The sequence below is a fragment of the Polypterus senegalus genome, unplaced genomic scaffold (assembly GCF_016835505.1).
Source record: "Polypterus senegalus isolate Bchr_013 unplaced genomic scaffold, ASM1683550v1 scaffold_2475, whole genome shotgun sequence".
Lineage (NCBI taxonomy): Eukaryota > Metazoa > Chordata > Cladistia > Polypteriformes > Polypteridae > Polypterus > Polypterus senegalus.
In genome coordinates, this window is record NW_024380379.1 from 1 (window position 1) to 17,821 (window position 17,821).

Here is a 17,821-nt window from a genome sequence, read left to right on the forward strand (position 1 = left end):
AGTGCCGAGAGTGTCGTCTTGAAAGGTATCGCAAATTTCGAGAACAGGAGCAGGATGAGGAAGACTCCACTGTGGCCTGCCGATTCTTCCATTTTCGCAGGTGGGCACCTCTCAAATTCTTACCTTTTTATAACGTGTTTGTGTACCAGTAGTGATGTGCCATTCTCACTTGTATATGCATTCATCCATGTCCTGTCTCTTTAGAACTGAACTTTAAGGCTTCTGTTGTAAGACAAGACCTTACGATGTTTTTGACTTTAGGTTGGCCTTCACAAGGAAAGGTGTGCTGCGAGTGGAAGGCTTTCTAAACCCCCAGCAAAGTGACCCTCATGCCATGAGCCTTTGGATTCCCACATCCGTTACCCCTGAAGGTCTTGATTTAGAGACTTCAAAGTACATCCTGGCCAATGTGGGCGATCAGTTTTGCCAGCTTGTCATGTCTGAGAAAGAAGCCATGCTGATGGTAGAGCCTCATCGTAAGAGCACTTGTTGTTTTTTATGATTTTCTGTCTTTTAATTTAAACAAAAAAGTGTGATGCATTAGCTAGTTACATAACACTGACTTAATACAAAAAAAAGTAAAATCGCATACAATCGAAACTGCAAAATTATTAGTTGAGAAAAACGGATCATTTTGAGCTTGTCAGAGATGCATGTGCCTTCACAGTTTTAAAAGCTGAAAAAGTATCCTTACCAGGTAAAGCCTTCTGACCGTGTACCCAAGCTGCATTTAAATGTGTGCCAGTCTTTATCGTAAGTGATTTTGTTACAGACATTCATTCCGCTTTGTCCTCAAGTTGATTTTCTCCTGTTTTTTATTCTTCTCCAGAAAAAGTAGCGTGGAAGCGGGCAGTCCGTGGAATCCGAGAAATGTGTGATGTGTGTGAGACTACACTCTTCAACATTCACTGGGTGTGCCGAAAATGCGGATTTGGTGTATGCCTTGATTGCTACCGTCTACGGAAGAGCCGTCCTCATGATGGTGGGTTTCTGAGAGTCCCCAATGTTACAGTTTATGAAGCTGTGACTCCCTACAGTGTCATTGTACCCCATGAAACTCCACTCCAGGCTTCAGTTTTTGCTTCTGGAAGGTCAAGTACAGTACTTCAAGTTTACAACACGTTAAATATATTTAGAATTAAAATGGTCTTATCACGAAAAAGAACATTTTCTATTTCTGTATTATTTCTGCCTGGCTGCACCCTGGGATGGAATTTTATGTGTATTTTGTTGATTTTTTTTTTTGTATTTTTTTCAATTGAATTTAAAGAAATTGAATGTATTTTCCTTTTTAATACCATTTTATATTTTTGTTAAATGTCGGTGGTATCCTGCCAATGCACTCTTACCATTTTGATGACTGTTTCTCTTTAGAATCTGATGATATGGCAGAGGATGAGGTGTTTTCTTGGTTGAAGTGTGCAAAGGGACAACCTCATGAGCCACAGAACCTCATGCCAACTCAGATCATTCCTGGCACCGGTCAGTGTTTTAATAAAACCTTTAAATGTATTTTTGAACAAACAAATAAAAGGCTTTAAATGTTACATTGTATTAATGTACTTGTGTGTGTGTGTGTGTATGTAATCTTTGTACCTGTGGCCTTTCTGTCTCTGCCTCTAGCGCTATATACAATTGGGGATCTTGTCCATGCAGCACGAGGTAAATGGGGTATCAAAGCCAACTGCCCCTGTACCAGCAGACAGAGCAAGCCTCTACAAAGACCAGCTGCCCCAAATGGCGTTTCCCAGGTACGTTTCATTGCCATTAAACCAATGTTTATTTTGCAAGTATGCCGTGTAAGTAGTAAAACAAAGGTCACAGCTGCATTGTAATACTTTTTATTTTCGGGCCATCCTAAAGCAGTCCACTACAAACTCAAATAGCAGTGCAACTGATCTTGATCCAGCAAACGCAAATGGTGTATGGACAAGTGGGCCTCCATTCCCAGGAGGGGCCGGTGACATACCTGTTTCAGAAGAAAACACCGAGACAGGAGAAAGCAGCAGCGATAGCACCAGTAAGAGTAACAGTGTCCCTACAAGCTCGTCGAGCATCAGGGACAGTCGACAAACAGTTGGAGAAACTGCACCGTCCTCTGCTTTACACTGGCTCGCAGACCTGGCAACCCAGAAGGCGAAAGAAGAGACAAAAGGTAAGTGGTGAGGATCAAATTAAAGCATGGGGCACAGCACACAGTTGTGAAGAATGTACTTTCTAGTTAAATATATTAAAACACCCATCAGGCTTACCAAGGCCAGTCCAGACAGCTGACTCTTTTGTATTTTGACACCATGTTCTTGGTTTCTTAACGTATAAAATCTATTTTCACTTGAAGAGGCAGTTCAGAAAAAAATAAGTAGGTAAATAGTAATTGACAAGCTAACTTTGTGAAATATCCTCCAATCGAGTTTTGAAATCCCCAAAGTCCTGTTTTAATATACATCACAGTGCTGGCTGATTTATTCCACATATCCATGGTTCCATGAACAAAGGAAAACTTCATAAAACGAATATAAATTTTTCATTTAGCCAGTTCCCATCTGTTCCTCCATATAATTCTACATTATTCATTTCAAGGAATGTATTCACTGATGCTGTCAGTAGGAAGTAAATCGATCAGTTGTATGTTATGGCAAATAGCAAATGAATTATTGAATGGCTCTATAAAACCAAAGGCAAACCGAGCTGGCAGTATTTCAACAGTTAAATAGACTTGGGAGGCTTGCATTGCTCCTGTAATCTCATTGCAGTGAATGTGTAGCCCACCTTCTTCAAAACACCAACAAATTATTCGGTGAAGAAGAAGGTTTGCAGCAAGTGGTGTTTTACAAAACTCAAGACCGCAATTTAAAAGGCAGCTTGTGCAGCCAAAGTGAGGTTTCGTTTTTACACTTCGTTGATGTTATTGGTCAGCACTTTGCGTTTAGAGTTCAGCGTCTATTAGTGACATCCTGTTACCTAAGAAAGACGTTAAAAAGAGGTGTTTTGGTCTAACTTAACATTTAGAAAACGCCAGTAAAGTGGGTATTCATCTCTGTGAAGTGTTGGCATATCAAGAACTTGTGAGATGTTGGTAAACTGATTTTGAGTATGAATATAATGGTCTTATTAAATATTAATTAAGGGCTCACAAGCCTTATGCTGAACTATGCAATTCTGACAGACCCCCACAAATCTTGAATCACTGTAGACTTCTGTGAATTTATATCTTAGTGATGTGGTGACAAAACCTGCATATGGTGAACTCTTAGTATGGTGAGGACATTACTTTAATGACTGCGTTTTACAGATTTAAAGTCACTTTTCTTTGATCTTTTTTTTCTTTCCCTAAAAAAATTTAAAAAAAATGAACAACCTTATGTTTGGGAAATGCTGTTTAATCTCCTTAGCGTTGGTCCCGAGAGTCACACCGGCAGCGTTATAGAAGTGTCTTGTGTAAGACCTGAGGATTACTCGGGCTATAAAAGTGCCAACAGTGTTAGTGCAGAGTGTTACTTGGGCAGTGGTATATGTGTGGCTTGCAAAAGTGTCATGCCCAACCATTACCCGGGCAACGGTGCAGGCGCATCTTCTCCTAGCCTCATGATGGCGTCTGATCAGCAGTGATGACAAAGTGAATCTGTCTTGAGGCAGCGAAACTGAAACGTCAGTAAAACAGAAAGTGATTGGGGTGAATCTGAAAGTGACGCTCGTGTCACTCACACATGTGCAATGTGCTGTTCATATTCTTACTATTTTGATTAGTTTTTCATTATTATACTTTCTACACTTCTGACTTTGTACTTTTTAGTGTTTCGCTCGTTTTACAGTAGAAAGATGGGATTTAATAAAAAATGTTATTTTTCAGGCCAAAACATGCAATACTTTGTTTTTTTGAGAGAATTTAACGTTAAGGAGGTTAAAAGGAACTGCTTGAATATGTAGCACTAAATCTGAATTACTTCAGGAGATCTGTAATTCATGGTTACCTTTTTTTTGCTTTCCAACATTCTTGTGGCAGATCCTGGTTCACTTCGCTCAGTGCTTAGCAAGGAATCCCGTTCTCCTTTTGCCTTGGAGTCCTTCAATTCCCTTTCAAAGTCCTCGTCCTCTCCAAAACTGTTCAACAGCTTGCTCCTTCGCTCTGGTGTCTCAAACACTAAAACTGAGGGGTCTAGTCTGCGGGACCTCCTAAATTCCGGGCCAGGAAAACTTCCTCAGGGTGTGTCGGAAGGTGGAATTCCATTCCCTTCAGTGTTTTCCTCATCTTCTGCTGTAAGTATTTGCTTTGAGCAATTAAAGTAATGAATAACGTAGCAATTGCAAAATGTCGTTTTTAACTTTGAAGTTGCTCAGTTCACTGCAAGCAGGGCAGCAGGTACAGACCAACATACGATTGGTGATTTCTTTCAGAAGCCAAGGCTCTTTATGCATAGCAGTCAGTGTTTTACTTTTGTTACATACTGGCTGTATGCATTGCTTGTGCCATCTCACACTTGATGTTCTCCTATTACTTTTTAATGAGTGGCTGTCCTGATGCAGTTTGATTTGGATTGAAAAGGCCCCGATTCGCTTCTGTATTGCATTTATCTTGACTGATTTAGCACGCGCTGATACATAAGTGGTGGCTTTTTTAAAACTTGCTTAACCATGCATAGTAATTATTAATATGTGACAAATTTCAGTAACACTTTATTTGAGGGTTGTCTACATAGTGAAGTCATAACATATGCTTAAGCATAGAATAACATTTAAGAAGAAATACTCGATTAGTAATGAACAGTTAACATCAGTATTTGGACGACGTGGAACAAAACATCATTGTTCTTTTTAAAAAAACAAAACAGCACTGCAGTCATTCAGAATTCACCATAACTTAACTTAACATGTATCTCAACATCAGAGTCCACACATTATGGGGTGGGCTTCTTGTTTAAATACAGTGCAATGGTGTCTACTTCATATAGATGTTTTATCATCCTGTGAATACTATTATAAAATAATAAAGTATTGTTTCTTAAATAATAAATGTTATGTAATAATCTTGCCATGTAGACACTCTTCAACTAAACTGTAAGACAAATTTATTCCCCTATTGAACATTTAAAATAATCTTGAATTGGTCGAAATTAAAGATACAGTGGGAAGACAAATATCTTCCTTTGATTCTACAAGTTTCTCATATCCTCTGTTAATCAGCCTCGAAAGTATGTCCTGCAGTCCTCAGACAAAAAGGAAGTGTTTTAAAATAAAGATCTAGAGCTGATGCTTGTTGACAGTGGCACTGAATGAATAAAACATAAAAGAGAAGATCGCCGGCTATTATGACTGATAACGGCGCTGTTATGAAGCTACTTCAAGTTGGCTTCTTTGAGCACACGCTCACTTTTGTATCACAGGCTGCTCTGAAAATTCCACCAGTTGCCCACTTGCTTTGCCGGGTGAAGTATGTTGTAGGGTCTCGTATCTTTACAGATAAAAACTGCTATAGATTGTGTTATTTTTTGGGCATGAAGCGAAGTAAACAGAAGCTTGGGAGTTACCTGCCGTCTCCAGTGTGGATTGTTTAGGCTCTGCTTGTTTGGATGTCAACTGAGATTACGTTTCTGTGTGACGTTGAGAGCTTACATATGGTTTGCCTTTATCCAGTTTTTCTTTACCAGTGCACTGTTTGAATCCATAGTAACTCCACACATCTAAGTGTCCAAGATGCTGGTTTCAGTTAAAGAGGACACACCATTTTTTGCAACGTCGTAAGGTGGTTTTTTTGTAAAAAGCCTCCACAGGCGCGTTTGCTCCATTTTCTGGATCGGATTCTAAAAACGAAGATAGACAACAATCTGTATATAGTAATTGAGCAGGACTGAGACTCACAAGATCGATCTCAAAACTTTAAGAATTAGCCCAGGGTGCAAAGCAGAAACCAGCTTGTATAAAATATCAACGTATCAAAGGGCATGGTCAAACTCACACATTTACTTAAAAATAACCAGTTTATGGTCCTAAATATGCATTACAGGAGAAGTGTTAACACTCAAGCATACTTTTAAGAAGACAAAATACGGTTAATCCCATGTATCACAGAAGCAATTACAAATGTAAATCTTAAAGCACACTAAAACCCCACCATCACCACAAACCTGAGAGTTAATTAGTACTACAAAGAGTCCCACTGTGTGTTACAACTTCATATCAATTAAAAAAAAAAAAAAACTTTACCAGAGACACCGGCAGGAGTGTCCAGTAACCCAACAAATGCCAACCATTTGACGATAGCTGCCTGCCCTTACTTAATCCAGTCTGGCCTTGTGATATTCTTTTGAGGATCACTTTCTCAATTCTTTTTGCTAGAACTTTATCCAATACTTTTAAATGTGACCAATCTCATTATTAAATTATGACTTAAAAGGGTCTTTATTTTTCTCTGAAAAGACGGTGATTGATCAGCTTGTGTCTTTTTGAGGAGTTACAAAGTCATAGTACATGGTTTATTTACTAAGCAGTAACTTTTATTGTTCTTGTCTTGAGTTACTTATTAATTGGTCCTGCATTATTAGATCCTGTTTAACACTTGAAGGGTACAAATGACACAAACTACGATCCTCTTCATTGTCAGTTCATATTTAAGCAATGAAGAATTTAAAGTAAAATTGTCAATTAAATCACTTTCAATATTTAGTTTGACAAAAAATTGAGTGTCGCTTAATTGAGCAAAACAAATGCAAAATATGACGGTAAGCTACTCTCTACTGACTAAGCAAATCTTTAGAAACCTGCAAGCAAATTTCACTTAACATGTGACAAGATGGGGGGAAAATAATAAAGTTGGCATACAGTAGGTATGGCGCACTACCTGATTCATACCTTTTGTATTTTCTGTATTTCATAATTCACTGATTGATTGTTTCTTTTTTTTCAAGTAAAATCTGATATTAATTAAATAAGGATGGATGCATCGACAAGCTTAAAAGCTTTACAGAGTATCTAAAAGAGAAGTTGCCAAATGTTTACCTTTTCCCCCTTCTGTTGTTTGCCATTGTGGGTTAGGGAGAGAAAGGGAAAGGCAGCCTGCCAAACTTCTTAGATCACATAATTGCTTCAGTGGTGGAGACGAAGAAGACCTCAGAGGTTAAGAAGGCTGACAACGCGGCAGAGATTCAAAAAGAAGTAAAGAAAGAAAGCATGATGGGCCTAAGTGTGTTGGACCCCAACACCTCCCACTCTTGGCTGTGTGATGGACGTCTGTTATGTCTCCAGGACCCCAGTAACAGCAGCAACTGGAAGATCTTCCGAGAATGTTGGAAACAAGGGCAGGTAAGCTTTCTCGCATTTGTGCAAAATCTGCCCTCAACAAGCATCTGTATTCTTGCATAATGGCCGTAAACCAGTGTACTAATTGCTTTGTAGTTTTAAACACATCAGTCGTCTGACCTTTTGATCTCCATTGGCCTAAACTCAAAAGTGGAATGTAGCTGTTTTTTTAAAGGCCATTTACTGTACCTTAAGAGATGTCTGCGTGCTCTTCATAAATACGACAAGCTCGAAATTGTCTAGGCAGTTTATGTTGGAGGTGTTCTAGTGAGGTAACGTATTTCATGGTATTTATCTTCATCCCTGACAGCCTGTGCTAGTTTCCGGCGTGCACAAAAAACTGAGAGGAGAATTGTGGAAACCCAATGCATTCAGCCAGGAATTTGGTGAGCAAGATGTAGACCTGGTGAACTGCCGCAACTGCGCCATCATCTCCGACGTCAAGGTCCGCGACTTCTGGGACGGGTTTGAGGTCATCTCAAGTGAGTTGTGCTGTCATCACAGCCCTGGTGCTGCAAATTGCTTTTGGCCTTTCCTTTCCTATTGAAATATTTTAAAACTACAAGCTGATTTTATACTTTTAATTTGAGACTTGTCATTTTTCTAAAAATAACATTTTTGAGCCATTAGGCTCCAAGTTTAGATATAGAAATATCAGTGTGCCGGATGTATGAACAGCATTTTATTTTTTTGAATCCTTAAATTCTAATTGCATTTAATAAGTAAAAATATTTTTTATAGTTGCTTCTAAATGCATTTAATAAGTAAAAAGTAATTTTTTATAATTGCTAATCATTTTGTAGAACGCTTACGTGGAGAAGACGGGAGCCCCATGGTTTTGAAACTTAAAGACTGGCCTCCAGGGGAGGACTTCAGAGATATGATGCCAGCCAGGTATGCAGAATGTGTGTGTAATTTAAAGCCCCTTCAACCTCGTTAGTGCACCTTAGAGTATCTGTGCTCCTCGGTACTAGACCAGTTTAAATATTTCAAATTAAAGTATCCATTTTGTTTTTAGTGACCACACTTGATTCTCAGTACGAATACAACTGTACTTTAGCGCACTAAAACCAATTCACTTGCATGTTTATACGTCTTTCTATAGACGGGTTACTTACACTCATTCAGACTTCAGTTACTTAATGATTATACGGTGGTACCTCGCTATACGTCCTTATTCCGTTCCAGATCCTTGGACTTATAACGAACAAGACGTATACCAAATGAATTTTTCCCATAAGAAATAAAGGGAAAATGATTAATCCGTTCCCATGAAAAGAAATCCTATTGTTATTGGCATATTATACATTGATGGGGTTGTATAAAATAATTTAAACACTGCTTAATACTAAAATACAAAAGCAATTAGATGAAATAAATTAAATTGTAACCTCACTTTTCTTTTTAATAACGTCTTTGTTTTTCACGTCTCGGCATAAGGTATGCAGCAGCCAAGTCCCAGATACGCATGCCACCTTCATACTTTTCAACAATCAATTAAAATTTATGTGAAAAAAACATAAAATCACGTGAAAATTCACAGAGAGTTATAGCGCGGGTTATTCACTGAATGCTAGAAACTGGCGTACTGACGCTCGTGGGCACTCGTGGCTTTGTGTCGAGAGAGGTAAGCAAGGGTAGCACGCGAGTCGTATTCCAAACAAAAAGGACGTATACCAAGTTGGACTTATTCCAGGATGTATACCGAGGTATCACTGTAATTCAAATCAAGAGAAAAGAATTTTTGGAAATTTGTGGGTTTGATTGACTAATTTCCTGGGGAGTATTCTGATCTCCTTGTTCTGCCTTTTTGGATTAGTTATTTGATCTTAATTTTTTTTTTTCCTCTTTCAGATTTCATGACCTAATGGACAACCTTCCCTTGCCAGAATACACTAAGAGAGATGGGAAATTAAATCTTGCTTCAAGATTGCCAGATTTCTTTGTGCGGCCTGACCTTGGTCCAAAGATGTATAACGCTTATGGTCAGTGCATTACCCAAAACTAAATCACTTTAACATTCCACTAAATGAGGGATTCTTTGAGTACGAGGCCTGTAGCAGATCCTAACCATGCCTTTTATTGATTTAGGGCTAAGCACTCCAGAGGACCGTAAAGTTGGAACCACAAACCTTCACCTGGATGTATCTGATGCTGTGAATGTTATGGTTTATGTGGGAATTCCAGTGGGAGACAATCAAGAAAGTGATGGTGAGGATTGTTTTGCAAGCTGCCTTGTCAGATGTGAGCTTAACTAGGAGTCCATTTATTGCATTGATCAGAACTGAAGGCAGCATTTGTTAATCGTGCATTCAGAGAAATCCACAGTTCTCCATTACACTCATTGCATTCTTCTTTTATTTAGTGTGTAATTTTAGGGACAACGTTAGCCTTACTAGTATTTTGTGCTATTGTGTAGATCTCTTGTTTTGTTTTGATTCTGAAACATTTTCTCATTTACAGAGGCAGATGTCACTGGATCTAAAGGTCTGTGCTTTTTCTGTTCCTCCCTGGCATGTCTCTTTTGAAAATGTATTTTTTGCTTTTACCGCTATGCCAGCTTCCTTGGGGAACTAAAGGATTTGCCTGTGCATTTCTGAAAATTGCATTGAAACATCCCAAATAATCCTGTTTGACAAACACGTCTATATTGCAGACCTTTGTGTTCCACTGACTCATTATTGCTTTTTGAATACAAGGCCCCAGAGAACACACAGGCTAACCTAAGTGCAGAGCTTGGGTGACTGCAGTGGTTTTGTTGTTAGTCTTTTAGTTTAGCCTCTTAAGCTCTTAAGCATTTTCCTTTTTTCTTTTTATCAGAGGTCTTGAAAACCATAGAAGAAGGAGATGTTGATGAAATGACGAAGCGAAGAATCTATGAAGGCAAAGAGAAGCCAGGAGCCCTTTGGCACATCTATGCAGCCAAAGATGCAGAAAAAATTCGAGAGTTGCTTCGCAAAGTATGTTAACCTGAAGCATCAAGGAAGGGACTTTTTGTGTATTTATATGTGTTCGAGTTGGGTGCGTTGTTGAATGATCCCTGAGCAGTATTTCTGGGTGTTGCATGTCTTGGATTTGAGCTAGTTAAGAGGAAAAAGGATGTAAAGAAAATGAATGTAGACGTGAGTGTCTGAAAGCTTCTAATGGGATCTGCTGCACTCCATATTTCTACACAAGTGATGCGGTTACAGTGGTGCTTGAAAGTAAATGAGACCTAAAACATCATCAGATTACCCTCTTGTGCTAAACGTAGGTGACGAGAACACAATTGAACCAATGAGACAAAAATATCATACTTGGTCATTTATTTGATGTGGAAAATGATCCAATGTCACAAATCTGTGAGTGGCAAAAGTATGTGAACCTTTGTTTTTAGTATTTGGTGTAACCCCCTTTGGCATTAATAATACCAACAAAATGTTTCCAGGGGGTGTAGATCAGTCCTAGATCATCTGCTTGGAGGAGGTTTAGCCCATTCTTCCATACAGAATTGCTGAGCTCGTGATGTTGCTGGGTTTTCTCAAATGAACTGCACACTTTGGGTTCTTCCATAACATTTCTTTTGGATTAAGGTCAGGACCTTGACTTGGCCATTCCAATACCTTCATTTTATTCTTCTTCAGCCACTCTTTGGTAGAAGAGCTTGTGTGCTTGGGATCCTTGTCTTGCTGCTTGACACAGTTTCTTTTGATGAGCCGACAGTTTCCCATCCATATTGGCTAGCTGTCCTAGCCCAGACACAGAAAAACAGGACCAAAGTATGATGCTTTTGCCTCCAATTTCCACAATTGAATGTGGTTCTAATGCTGGAATGCAGTGGTGTTCTTTCTCTAAACATAACACTTCTCATTTGAACCACAAGTTTCTCTTCTGGTCATGTCTGTCCATAAATCATTACTCTAGTAGCTTTCAGGCTTGTGCACTGCTCTTCAACAAACTTTAGACAGGAAGCAATGTTTGCTTTGGAAAGCAGTGGCTTTCTCTTTGCAACCCTGCCATGTCCACCATATATATAAAAGAGTTCTTCTGCTGATGGACTCATTAACATTAACCAGTGTGAGAGAGGCTTTTAGTTGCTTAGAAGTTACCTGCCCTTCGTTCTTTTGTGACCTCGTGGACAATCCTACTCCTTACCCTTGGAGTGATCTTTGTTGGTCGACCACTCCTGGGGAGTGTAACAATAGTCTTACATTTCCTCCATTTGTAAACAGTCTGTCTGACTGTGGTCTGGTGCAGTCCAAACTCTTTCGAGATGGTTTTGTAGCCTTTGCCAGCACGATGAGCATCCACAATTCTTTTTCTGAAGTCGTCTGAAATGTCCTTTGTCCGGGACATGATACTCTGATGTAGATGAAGCCCTTGATGAACCCTGTAAATTGATTGTTATCACATTGACAACCATGACATTGATTGACAGCACCTGCTTCTAATCTCCCCTTCAGATTACCTGCTAGGTTCACATACAGTACTTTTTACAGTACTCAGATGTGTAAAACTGAGTGATTTTCCTCAATAAATACATAGCCAAGTATGTTAGTTTTGTTTCATTTTTTGAACTGGATTTTCCATATGTGCTTTTAGGACTTGTGTGAAACTCTCATGATGCTTTAAGTCATATTTATGCAGGAATACAGAAGAGTCTGAAGCGCTGGCTAGCTTTCAAGCAGCACTGTACCTGCCTAACCCATCAATAACTGAGGCCAACTGCCAGGGAAAGTGCCATGTGTGCTTTTGGAGGAAAGGTTTAAATATCTTAGGAATCTCCACAATTAACACTGATAATACCTCATTATGGCACCCAACACTCACATCTGTGCGTTATCTAAGAGTGCTGCTTGTAGTGTTACTGGAATGCTTATTATTCGTTTTCATATTAGGGTCGTTGTTTCCTTTAACATTATTTAAAGCAAAATTAATTGAACTTCCAAATACTCTGCATACAAGTCAAGAATCTCAGAATATCAGTAGCAGGCTAACTTTAGAATTAGGCATTATTCTTTCTACACTAGTATGGAAAATTGTTTCAAATGAAAAAGAGGACTTCGGCACATCATTTAAGCAACTTCAGAAGCAATGGCTTTGGTTATGGATGTAATAAACTGGATAAAAAAATCGTATCCCTGAAATTGAAATAGAGTTTGAGCACAGTATTTGTTTTGCTAAAATGACGCTGGACATACTGCAGTAATTTACTGTATCTGTTTGTTTCCCACCTCCTCCATCTTCTGTCTTTGTCACAGCCTTATTTGTCCTACATGAGAAATGAAGTCCAATCCATCCTGGTCTGTTTTGAGTTGGTGCAACATGTTGATTTGCCTACTCACTCCGGACTTGATCTGTAAATCTGGCTTATCTGTCAGCAGCACTTCTAGCAATGATTTGGGACTCTCTGATCATACAGCAGTACTTTTCACCGTCTCTTACCTGTAAACATCAAATGTCTTTCAGAAACCTTATAAATATCTGTCCTTCAATCCTTGCTAGTTCCATTTCTATTGGTTTCCATCAACACTAGTCAGCCTTGTTGACTACTATAGCTCAGCCCTTCATTCAGCACGTGATTAAACTGATCCTTTAAAGAATAATCAGGTTTCCTTTAAGCCCAATTCAGAATTCCAGTTTATGAAAGCAGCTGGCCGACACTTTGAGAGAATGTCACGTATGACTGGCCTCACTGTGCGTGCCCAGGCTTTACAGAGAAGCACTAGCTGCACCCAAGAGCACACATTATAGCTGAGTAATAGAAAATGGCCATGATAACTCAAGGGTTTTGTTCTCCGTAGTTGGTAAACTGTTTAAACCTGAATCTAGCCCAATTACCTCCACTACCGCAATAAAATTAAAGATATAAATAACACAAATCCATTTCTGTCTAAAGTGTATCTCAAGAGTCTCTGTTTCAGCCTACCTTTACTTTTGTGGCCGGTTTCCATTATTCTTCGTCAGCATGTAGCTTGTCACCGACTTACGATATATATTTGTGACAGGAGACGGTCCGTTCTGTAACCGCGCATCTACAGAAGCCTGGCACCGTACGTTCACATCCATTGAGGGAGTTTGCCTGCACTGAGTAGTAGCCTCATGTTAATTAGTGCTCTTGGTTTCATGGTATTTCAGATGGTTGCAGTTTAATTTTGTTTCTTTTGGTTTTAATTGCAATTATAGGTTGGAGACGAACAGGGCCAAGAAAACCCACCCGATCATGACCCAATTCATGACCAGAGCTGGTATTTGGATCAGATTCTTCGAAAACGCTTGTATGAAGAGTATGGCGTACAGGGCTGGTCCATCATTCAGTTCTTGGGAGATGCTGTGTTCATTCCTGCTGGAGCACCCCACCAGGTTGGCATGTTGTTTCCTTGCCAGATCAGTCAGTCAGTCAGTCAGTCAGACAAAATACATCTTTCCCATAATTTGGATTTACCTGAATGCTGTCTGCCATCTTTGATTTCAGGTGCACAATTTGTATAGCTGTATTAAGGTGGCAGAAGACTTTGTCTCACCAGAACATGTAAAACACTGCTTCAGGTTAACACAGGAATTCAGGCATCTCTCCAACACGCACTCAAACCATGAAGACAAACTACAGGTGAGTGTGACCAAGTCGCTCTGGACTCAGTAGTAATGACTGCGTGTAAGCAAATTTGTCACATCATCAGGGCCAGATTTCGCTGCTAGAAGCCTTAAACATTTTAAGTTAGGCATTTTGAAGGAAAAATACAAGTTTGAAGAAATCCAAGCGAGTGCGATTCACATGGAGTGGGGCTGTGAGGCGGGCATTGCTTAGTGCTGTAGTGGGGTCTTTGGGCTCCAAAAGGTGAACTTCCTCTTTATGAGTTGATTCAAAACCTACAAAAAAAAATAAATGTATGAAGTTTCACACTTGGAGGGAAGGACATTTTCAAAACATGAGGACTTGAATCGTTTTGAAATGTGGGTTGTGGCTGCTCCCTCGTATCGCTTGTCACAATGCGTCACTTGGGCATCAGAATAAGGGTTTTCTGGGGCAAGTTTTAAAGTGAGGCATACAGGCTTCCAGCTTCTGGGCTCTGCCATTATAAAGTGTAGAAGTGTACTTCTTTCACTTATTAGTTTATGATGTGTGTGCAGCATTGTATATTTTCACCTGTTCTCTATTTTCTAGGTGAAGAACATTATCTATCATGCAGTCAAAGATGCAGTGGGAACACTGAAAGCTCATGAATCAAAACTGGCTCGATCTTAGCAGAAGATCTGCGGTGACTAAACTGGTTCAGACAGACTGTATGTAACACAAGATACAAGAGGCAGAGCGGAGAGACGGTGCATTGTTGGGGACGTAGCCCGAGACTCGTCAAGTCAAGCACTTCAATGCAGTATTAAACAGGAACCGGAAATCGAGAGAAGCCGAGGACTCCATTGGTCACGCTCTGTTCTCTCCCAGGCTGTGAACTTTGGTGAAAGATGCAGTATCCCTTTCAGTTTTCAAGCGTAGAAGGTTCTCATTTGCTTCAGTTTTGGATAGATACCATTTCTTTAATAGTTCTATACCCTCTTATATTAAAGTGGTTTGTTTCCTTGTAGCCGCTGTTTTAATTCCAAAATAATTAAAAAAAAAAAGCCCAAATTACTGTGCCGATCGACTATTGAGGGCAGACTCAAGGTAGTTGTCGAGCATTTATTAGGGCGCTTTGGATTATGATGATGATGTTCACTAAATGTTACAAGACACAGACCAAAGTGTGTTTTGGTTTTTTTTTTTTTGATTAATTGATTTGTGGCCCCTCAATTCCTTTGTTCTGAAAGTCTGAATTGTCCTAACGTTTAACGTCTGGGAAAGAGAAGCTGCATCTTCAGCTGATTTGGGGGTTCAAGTCAGACATTGACAGCCTCCGTGTGTGCCGACCCTGATGATCATACCGCATAGGACTAAAATCTTAGCTGACTGTAGGTGATTTCTAGTTCTAAAGTATCACTTTCTGTTTCTCCTTTTTTTAAGCATTTTTATGAAGTACACTTTTGATAAAAAATGACACATTTAGAAGGGACTCCCACTCTTCAGACAAGATTCAGTCTTCCTGTGACATGAGGCTCTGCATATCGGTAGTTGTCGAGACATCCCCGCATTGATCAGCACATACATGTGTGAAGCGTGTTCTGAGGGGGGCATCACACCACAGGCGTGTTTCATTTTGTCCCTCCCTCGAGTTTTGGTGCTGACGTGTCATTCCTCATATTAGGTCTTGAGGGAAACATATAAGGTAGAAAGTGTTTTCCTGCAAAGTTCATTGTAACCGATTCCTGCCCAGACCTACCTGGGGCACGTCATTAAAGTAGGCAGGGGAATCCACCGCAGCTCACTTCACTTTGGAGCTGATTTCAAGGTTGGTTTTTTTTTTTGTTTTTTTTCTTTATCTGGTACTGCAGTTTGTTTTAAAGAAATGGTTGTATCATTTTTTTTAATAAAGATGGAAAAGAGTTGTTCCGGTGTGGGTTTTGTTTTTTTGCCATAGCCAGCCGTTCTTGTTTCCAGCTGCTCCCTGCTCTCTTTATTCAGGTCACCATTTCCTGCCAGGATGTGTGTATTTTAGTCTTCTGATAAAAAATGAAAATGTTTTGTGAACTTTGCTGAATTGTTGGCCTAGAAGCCCCCCTCAGAGATTTGCTTGCATTTCTTTGGAAACGGCGAGACACGTATAAAGAAATGGCACCATGCCTGCCGCTCCTTGGACTGATGATTGTGAACAAAGGAAGGAAATGAGCGCAACATGTGAGCAAAGTACAGTGAAGTCAAGCAGAGTGTTGAGACCAAGTGAACCGAGGAGACGGTGAGAGGCCTAACGCCAGAGCACCACAGCGGGCCGTCTGGGTGAGTGAAACACTTTATCACTGATCAGTATTAACCTGTAGTCTCGTTTGCTCCAAGGGTTCACCTTAACTCTTTCTTTATGTAGTCCCTTCTTAACAAATCTTATCATTTTGAACTGCTCAAGTACGTCTGCCAAGGGTGCAAATGAAGGGTGGCATGCCAAGTAACTCGCTCGCAGCAAACCCAAATATCTCTCACCACTTGCAGATTTCTGAAGGTGCCAGGCAGGGTTGCCCCATTTTTTCCACTTCTTTTCAGTCTTTCATGAAGGGGCCTGTGATGTCATCACCCTGGTCTTATTAATCCACGGCTCCGGCCACATGACGTTTTTATATGCTGAGGACTTTTATCTTTCCTTGTGCAATGCCCATAAGTGATCTCCATCATATCTGAAAATTGAGACCTATGAGCATCTCTGTCCAGTTACGAGGTAAACTGCTCAAAATCTGTTCTCCTATGCCAGACTCTGTTTAACTACCTCAATTTGTGTCAGTCCATCCCCAAAATTACACTGAGAGGGTAAGATCAGGTGCAAGGCCACTGACGACGGACTGTACAGACATAAGAACTTAGAGCAAAATTGTGTTACGTCTATGTGTTTAGAAGTAGCAGGGTGAATGAATGCTGTTTGATGGGTAGTGCCATGTCTTGTGCTCTTATCTTACAAGAGCCACACTGGCATCAGACCCAGTGGCCGACTGTGATGTATTGTGCTGTGCATGAATCTCTCACTGAAGACATTAGTGGTCTGGCGGTAGAAGGGAATGAGGCATTGCCAGCTGTAAGTGGCGTGGCACCTGCTGCAGTCGGGATCGATGTGAGGTTCAAAGAGTTGGCAACACACGGCCACAGGAGACGGAAACCCCTGGAATCCATAAATGTGCTGGGGCCTGATGTATTAACGGTGTGTACGCACAAAAATATTGCATACGAACATTTCCACACTCAAATCATGATGTATAAAACCTAAACTTGGCATAAAGCCACACACATTTCCACAGTTTTGCAGACTGGCAGCACCCAACGTCAAAGCAGTGCTACTGTTCCAGTGTGGTTTCCCTTTCTTTTTAGATCCACATCCCTAAATACACTGAAATTAGCCACATATTGTTTATTAGTGTAATGCATCTGATTGTAATTAACTTGTAACAATATAATGGCACACAGAATGGCCAAACTATTCTAAATACCAGAACTGCTTTAGCGTTGTTACTCTCACTGCACCTTCTTCTTCTTCTTCTTTCAGCTGCTCCTGTTAGGAGTTGCCACAGCGGATCATCTTTTTTCATATTCCTCTCACTGCACCACTCGGAGTATTTATATCACTGTAGGGGATCAGGATACAGCATCAAGCCCACGCTACCTCAGCGATGCACACAGTCTATTTGAACTTCTCTCATACGACAAACACTTCAGAGCCTTTCCTGTACGGACCTCAAACAGTTTCATCTCAAGAACTCTAAACGCACTCAGTCAGCCATCAAGAGCTCCTTGTAGACCTGTTAGGAGTTATGAGTCCAATCACCTCACTAGAAACTTGTGATACGGTTATACTATTACACAACATGAGCCACTTTATAAAGTGCGTATTTACATATGAGGAAGAGATCATTTTAAAGATGAAATGCAGCAAAACATGTTGATTATACAGATAAAACTTCATTTAAATAATCTATATTG

At 40.0% G+C, this 17,821-nt stretch overlaps 1 protein-coding gene across 1 annotated transcript; it reads left to right on the forward strand.

Annotated features, from left to right (window-relative positions):
- Nucleotides 1-5: 5 nt before the first annotated feature.
- Nucleotides 6-14,892, forward strand: LOC120520140 (lysine-specific demethylase 3B-like; the record flags this gene model as incomplete). The annotated part of the gene is made up of 17 exons (XM_039742744.1): nucleotides 6-100; nucleotides 262-476; nucleotides 830-982; nucleotides 1,375-1,482; nucleotides 1,624-1,751; nucleotides 1,864-2,155; nucleotides 4,004-4,257; nucleotides 7,030-7,296; nucleotides 7,604-7,775; nucleotides 8,097-8,187; nucleotides 9,148-9,278; nucleotides 9,385-9,504; nucleotides 9,757-9,780; nucleotides 10,114-10,253; nucleotides 13,459-13,635; nucleotides 13,748-13,882; nucleotides 14,438-14,892. Coding segments are annotated over 17 exons (2,583 nt in total), but the record flags the coding sequence as incomplete, so codon positions are not given.
- Between the last annotated feature and the right edge of the window lie 2,929 nt (nucleotides 14,893-17,821).